This window comes from Elephantulus edwardii, unplaced genomic scaffold (assembly GCF_000299155.1).
Source record: "Elephantulus edwardii isolate Elephantulus edwardi_28Jun2011 unplaced genomic scaffold, EleEdw1.0 scaffold00131, whole genome shotgun sequence".
In the NCBI taxonomy this organism is placed as follows: Eukaryota; Metazoa; Chordata; class Mammalia; order Macroscelidea; family Macroscelididae; genus Elephantulus; species Elephantulus edwardii.
The window spans coordinates 8,631,831-8,638,996 of record NW_006399881.1 but is presented as its reverse complement, the minus strand read 5'-3'; the positions used below and the strand labels follow the sequence as shown (position 1 = coordinate 8,638,996).

At 41.0% G+C, this 7,166-nt stretch overlaps 1 protein-coding gene across 1 annotated transcript in view; it reads left to right on the top strand.

The window, feature by feature from the left end:
* The window catches only part of CDKL5 (cyclin-dependent kinase-like 5), a 150,553-nt gene that overhangs the window by 73,965 nt on the left and 69,422 nt on the right, over positions 1 to 7,166 (top strand). The window contains exon 4 of the mRNA XM_006893829.1: positions 4,445 to 4,581. Coding sequence (XP_006893891.1) covers positions 4,445 to 4,581 — 137 coding nt within the window. The remainder of the gene's footprint in view (positions 1 to 4,444; positions 4,582 to 7,166) is intronic.

Below are 7,166 nucleotides of genomic sequence, written 5' to 3'. Positions count from 1 at the left end.
CGGGATGGGTGTGTCAGAGGCAGTGCGGTTGGCGCAGGATAGAGCAGGGTTTAGGGCTGTTGTGCATAGGGTCGCCATGAGTCGGAAACGACTCGACGGCACATAACAACAACAACAGTTCCTCCTAACATGCCCAAAGTATGTGAGACCAAATATTACTATCCTTGACCCTGAGGAGCACCTTGGTGGCACTTCCTCCAAGCGAGACTTGCTTGTTCTTTTCACAGTCCATGGGATATTTAGGACTCTTCACACCATTCGTAAACTGTTATTGTGGCTGTTGTTGTGTGCCTTCAAGTCAGAACAGACCCAAAGCTGACCATTCAGCAGATTTTCACAGTAAATTGCACGCGAGGAGATGGCCCATGTAAAGAAATAATCTAGAAGTCTTCTTTCAACTAGAAACCTGAGTCTCTTGTGCTCATTTTAATGGAATGTCGTACCACCTTAGAAGAAAAAGTAGTTACTTGAAGCGCTCTGGTACTTCTTGAACCTCTGAAGAGTGGCCCATCCTTGAGTGGACTGTGTCTTCCTATCACCCATCACTTGGTCATTTTATCCACTCACTCTCATTGCCTTCAAGTCAGAACTGACTCCTAGGTGACCCCTCAGCAGGTTTTTGTATGCTGTGAATCACATCAGAGAAGATTGCTCATCTTTCTCCGAAGGAGCATCTGGTGTATTTGAACCACCAGAGAGGCACTGCCTTTGGATTAGCAGAGTGACTCCCTACAGACTAACCACTAGAGCTCCCTTTAAAAGTATTTATGTCAACAGAAATTATAGAACATACCAAATAATAGTGCCGGTGTCATCTATTAAAACCTAGAGACTCCTTACATCTTCCAAGATAAAGGCCAGGTGGAAGCAAATTTGTAATTTATTAAATCATGAAAGGGCATGAAATAAGAAAACTCCAGGGGAAAAAACTAACTTAAGCCAAACTCACTGTCAAGTTGCAACCCACAGTGACCCTCTGTTGGGTAAACACTTAAAGGCTGGGAAACCTGATGGATTTGAACCATTGACCATTTAGCAGACAACCTATTACATACTATGCCACTAATGAGCCTTAGAAAATAATACCCAAATTTTTTTCCATTTTAAAAAAAGAAAACAGTTAATACAAATAAACCCAGCTTGTTTTTATTGCCCAACAAGCAGTCTTTTCCAGAAGGAATTTGAGAAACCACTATACTCAAAAGTTAGAAGATAAAATACCTGTCATTTCCCATCATTTTGCCTCTTCCTATGCCTTAAGAGAATATAAAAGATCTTGCTCTGTGAGCAGACTCTTCAAGGCGCCAGTGACAGTGTTAATGTGAGAAGAATTTATTGATCATTTTCTTATTGTCAGCTACTGTCCTGTGGTTGACTGTGTGTTCTTGAACAAAAGATCTTGGACTTGTCCTCCTGCAACTCTTGATTTTGGAGAGGAGACCACACAGATGGTAAACTAGGAAACAAATGGAGAAATAAAAACTGTAAGAAGATCTGTGAAAGAACAATCCAGAGAACTGTGATATGCAGTAGTGATAAGAGGGAACTAACTTGACATAGGGTTCTGGGAAAGCCTCTAGAGGAATGACATTTAAACTGAACACCAAAGGCAGATTGGAGAGAATTGGCAGTCGAAGGAACATTCGAGGCAGAGGGGACAAGATAAAGACCCTAAGGCTTTAAAGAAATTGGGACTGTTTGGAGCCTGAAAGACTAATATGAGTGAGGAGGAGGAGTATGAGCTGGAGCTGGAGCTGCAGGCAGGAGCCAGATATGAGTAATCAGTGTGTTTGTCTCTTGCTAAATTGCATCTTTGTTAAAAAGATCGTCTGATTCTTCTTGGCATGTATGTGGCACTCTGTCTCTTAGAGATGGATGAATTTTCGTTTGATTGCCCCAACCTTGAGAGTAATTTGGAGTGGGATATCAGAGGAGAGGACTCTCAACGTATCCGTCTCTATAAACTTGTATTCCCAGGGCTTCATCAGCTGGGGCTACAGTAGTTCACAGACAGCTGCTGCTGCTCTGCCCCCTCACAGTCCTCTGAGCCACTTTTGAGGGTCCCCTGATCACATCTCACCCACTCCTAGGTGCCACTTACAGTTTCATGCTCTTCATCCTTGACATTGGCCCTGTGGGTATCCAGCTTCTACTTGCCCACACTGATGTGGGCTGGCCTGGTTTATAGGTTATGCCCTTGTTGGCTTTTTCTACTGCCACTTCTTGCCTTCTGCTAGTCAATCTCTCTTTGCCCTTTTATAATTGTGTTCTAGCATTCTCTAGCAGTTATCTTTGGTGATGAAGAGAGTACAGCCATTTGTGCAACAACTTCACAAAGATGTGTTGACTTTAGTTTGTGTGTTTACTGAAGAGGTTCAGGTGCTACAAAGCCCATGATTTTGTTTGTTTCTTCTCCTTTAAACACATTTAAATAAAGTTTGAAAGAGAGACTAAGAAAATCTGAAAGGTACTCTTGGTACTCCATTAGTTTCCCTTCTCCTTTTGTTCCCATCCAGCCTTGTTCTCCTGTGGACCTTGCTTAGGAAGAACTTCTCCCTGGAAGAAGACATCTTAGTCTGTCTTGCCCCATCCTCAGTTGTCTTTCTTCTCAGACTTGCCAAGATGCACCTGAGTCTGAGGGTCACACAATGTAGACTTAGCTAGGATTTTGGCCTTACTCGAAACCTTGGGGCCAAGTATGTTTAGAATGAAGAACTTTTAGGGAGCTCTGGTAGCCTAGTGGCAAGAAGCTGTGCTGCAATGTCAAAGGCACATGGTTCGAATTCACCAGATGCTCCGCTGGAGAAGGAGGGGCAATCTCCTCCTGTGGTGGTGGTGTTGATTGCCTTCCAGTCGAGCACGACTCATAGCAACCCTATGAACAAAAGCCCTGAAGCCCCTCAACAACTATCGACATTTATCAAAGTTCATAGAGTTTCCAGAGGCATGATATTTAGGAAGTGGATGCCACCCCTGCTCCAAGTAGGTGGTACACAACAAGGGGAAGCAGGGGGAGGTAAACTTGGGAGGGACTGAAGAACATTATGCTGAGTGAACTAACTCAGTCCCACAAGGATAAATATTGTATAAAACTGTTATTGTAGGAGGAGTATAAGGATCCAGGAGGGGTGGGAGAGGCTGGAAGCAGAGGGATGTGGATGTACGGGGGGAAGAGGGGATTAATCATTTGATTGTACAATTCGATGGGTAGGGGGGCTGAGGAAAATGGAAAGAATTTGTCTGAATTTGTATTAGAATTTTGTAAATAAACTAGTGGGGGTAAAAAAGACTAAGGCATGCCTGATTCAAGCCAGGAAATGAAGAATTTTTAGGATTTTAAAATGCATGTTACTCTGGCATATGTAATTAAGTATTTTTCAGTAGCACAACATGAATATTCATATATCATAAGATAAGCAATGGCTTTAAATGGCCTGTGTCAGTTGAGGTCAGGTTTTACCTTTAAGTGAATATACTATAAACTTTGAAAACGCTTTCCATTTTCATTTTATTGGTTTTTATTTTGGATTTCCAAAATGACTGTGACATTTCCACGTAACTCTATCTATATCTATCTCTCTATCCAAACATATATACATGACATAAAGTTGTCAACCAACTAATTGTAAATGAATACTAGCTTCACGAACTCCTACTCTCGAAAAATCCACTAGTTAATGTGACTTCGGTTTTTCCTTCATGCCGGTGGGAAAGTTTTCATGAGTGAAGTTGATGGTATGGAACGATATATCAGCCAAAGCTCTGCATCTCAGTACAGCTATACCATCTGGGATGGACAGATGGACATGCCATAGGATAACAGCAGGACCCTGCAGCAGCTACTGTTCAGAGAGAAGGTCAGACACTCTTAGAATTCTCTGAAACTTGTCCACAGGCTGCCTTGAGATAGCTGACGCATGACCCCTGTTCCCCAAGGTGACTCACATGCAGCCCTAGGAACAGAAGTGTTCTGTTAAGCCAAAGCTGCAGGCCAACCTTGAAAATATGCTTTGTGACAGATGCTGCATAAGGCTCCTCTGTACACTGCTGTGCTTGATACCTTTCGAGCTCCACTTAGGTAGGTACACTTAGTGCTCTTCCCAGCATGCAGTGGTGCCAGTGAAATGATAGTGAATTAATATGTTGTACCTGTTAAGGCTACAGTTTAGATAGATATGTTGGAATGCATAATGTAAGAAAATATAAGCAGAAAATCAGGTTTGTGCAGCTCAAGTAAGCCACTTCTTCTTTAAGTTCCATACTCTTGATCCTCTCAACTAGAAAATGTGGTATTTGTTGTACCTTCCTTCCATCATTAGATTTTTCTATGCGGAGGTGCTCAAAGTGGAAGGTGGAATTTCTATGTGGTCATTGTGCTTGGAATTCTTTGAACAGTGATTTGAAAGCATTCCTTTGACCCTATTGACTGTTTCTTACATTCCAGAAAATGAAGAAGTCAAGGAAACGACCCTACGAGAGCTTAAAATGCTTCGTACTCTCAAGCAGGAAAACATTGTGGAGCTGAAAGAGGCTTTTCGTCGGAGAGGGAAATTGTACTTGGTGTTTGAGTATGTCGAAAAAGTAAGTCCCTCATTGCTGTGATGAAGATTAGTTTGATTCTTCTTTTCTGGACTATTTTGACATAACTGAAAGGGAATGGCTTGTCTATGTGCTTCAAATTTAAGGACTTTAAAAAGGAAAGTCTTATCCATAATCATGAAAAGCACTACAAAAGAAAGATCTGATTATTTTGTACAATTTAACTTAAATTTAAACCTTTTTAGGTTTGAACAGTATGCTAATTAGGCTTCTGAAGGCTAAGAATCAAGTCCAACAAGTAATTTGTAGACTTCATTTATTAAGGCCTCAGAGAAGGGACAGGAAAATTGACAATGACAGTGCAGAATGGCAGTGGTGTGTAGAAGACACCATACAAGCAGGCGACGTGATCTGATTCTGAAAGAGAAAAATGACAGGCCCAGAAAAGCAGCCATTGGTAATTGCCAGTGCTTTGGCTTCATTTGAGGGAAGGAGACTTGTGAAGCCTGCAGAGGTAGATGAGACTGTACTCTAGGACCTGGAAGCTTAAGAGAAAAGAAAAGTGTGCATTGTTTGATTTGTCTGCATTCTTACAGTAGCATATTTCTTAAAAAGTAGTCTACCATATTTACACAAATGAAAATGTACAAGGTTTTTCCAATCATGCAACCCTTTCCTGTGCTCTTTTCATAAGCTTTCTATTGGGTATTATGTGTAGGTATGTATATTTGGTTTTATAAAATTAATCACCATTGGCCTATGCCGACCATTATCTGGTCTTTTCAGGTCCCTGCCAGGTCTTTCCCATTTCCTTTACCTCCTCCCTCCACCTATCAAATTGTGGGACCTTGTGATTTTTTCCCCCCACCCAACCTCACCCCTCTACTTCCACCCCTTCCCGCCCTTGGAAACATACTATACTTGTTATGCCAGGTATCCTTCTATTTTTACAATAATGGTCTTATGCAATATTTGTCCTTATGAGACTAAATTAGCTTATTCAGCATAATGCTTTCCAATTTCACCCAAATTATATGGTATTTTTTTTATATCATTGTTCCTGAGTGCTGCATAGTGTTCCATCGTATGAATGTACCACAATTTCTCAATCTATTTGGTTGTGCTTGGACATTTGGGCTGTTTCCATGATCTCATAATGGTGAATAACATTGCTATGAACATTAGTGTACAAATCTCCATTTATGTCTCAGTTCTATTTTCCTTGGGGTATATTCCTGTTAGTGGAATAGCTAGGTCATATCGAGTTTCTATGTTCAACTTTTTGAGGAAATGCCAAAGTGCCTTCCAGAGTGGTTGTACCATTTTACAATCATGCCACAATGTTTAAGTATTCCACATCCTCTCCAACATTTATTACTTGCTGTCCTATCTCATTGTGGTTTTGGTTTGCATCTCTTTTATTGCCAGTAATTTTGAGAATTTCTTCATGTGTCTGTTGACCATGAAAAAGTCTTACTCTGTGAAAAGTCTTTCTTTTCCTGTTTTGTACCTGGATTATCTTCTAGAGGCCCAGTAGTATTCTGTAAACTTTTTTTATGAGACCCTTGTCTAAGATGATATTTCTAAATGTTTTTCCCCCAGTTGGTAGGATTTCTTTTCACTCTATAAGAAAAAATTTTTGATGTGCACAGGGATTTAATCTTTAGAAGGTCCTGTTCACCAATTTTATCCTCTCCTGATTATGTATTTCTGGCTGTTATGTGTCAGTTTCTTATAGGCTACACCGTCTAAGCTTGGTCCCTGTTTGTCTCTGATGACCTTTATGGTTTTGAGCTTTACCTCCAGGTCTGATCCACCTTAAGGTGATTTTTGTGTATGGTGTGAGATGTGAATCCTGTTTCAGCTTTCTGCAGGTAGCAGTCCAGTTTTGCCAGCATCATTTGTTGAAGAGGTTGGAGTTTTCCCATTTGATAGTTTTTATTTCCTGTGGACTTTCAGTTGACCATAGATAGATGGATCCATTTCTGGGTTCTCGATTCTGTTCTGTTGGTCTATGTGGCTGTCATTGTACTAGTACAATGTTTTGGTTATTACATCTGTGTAGTAGCTTTTAAGTTCAGGGAATCCTATGCTTCCCACTTCATTTTTGTTTCTCAGAAGGGCTTTGCTTATTCTGGGTCTCTTACCTCTCCAGATAAGCTTGACAATTACCTTTTCAGTCTCCTTAAAAAATGAATTTGGTATTTGTATTGGGATTGCATTAAACACATAGATTGCTTTTGGTAGGATTGCAATTTTCACTATATTGACTCTTCCTAACTATGAACAAGGAACATTTTTCCATTTATTTAGCTCTTTTATTGTTTCTCATAGAAATGTTTTGTAGCTTTCGTTGTAAAGATGTTTTGTGTTTCTGTTGTTGTTGTTGTTATGTGCCGTCGAGTCGTTTCCGACTCATAGCGACCCTATGCACAACAGCCCTAAACCCTGTGCCAACCGCACCGCCTCTGACTCATCCATCCCGATTACCCCAGTCACCGAATCAATCCATCTCATAGAGGGTCTTCTCCTCCTGCGTTGTCCCTCAACCCTCCCAAGCATGATGTCCCTCTCCAAGGACCCGTCCCTCCTGGCAACATGTCCAAAGTATGTCAGACGAAGCCCCA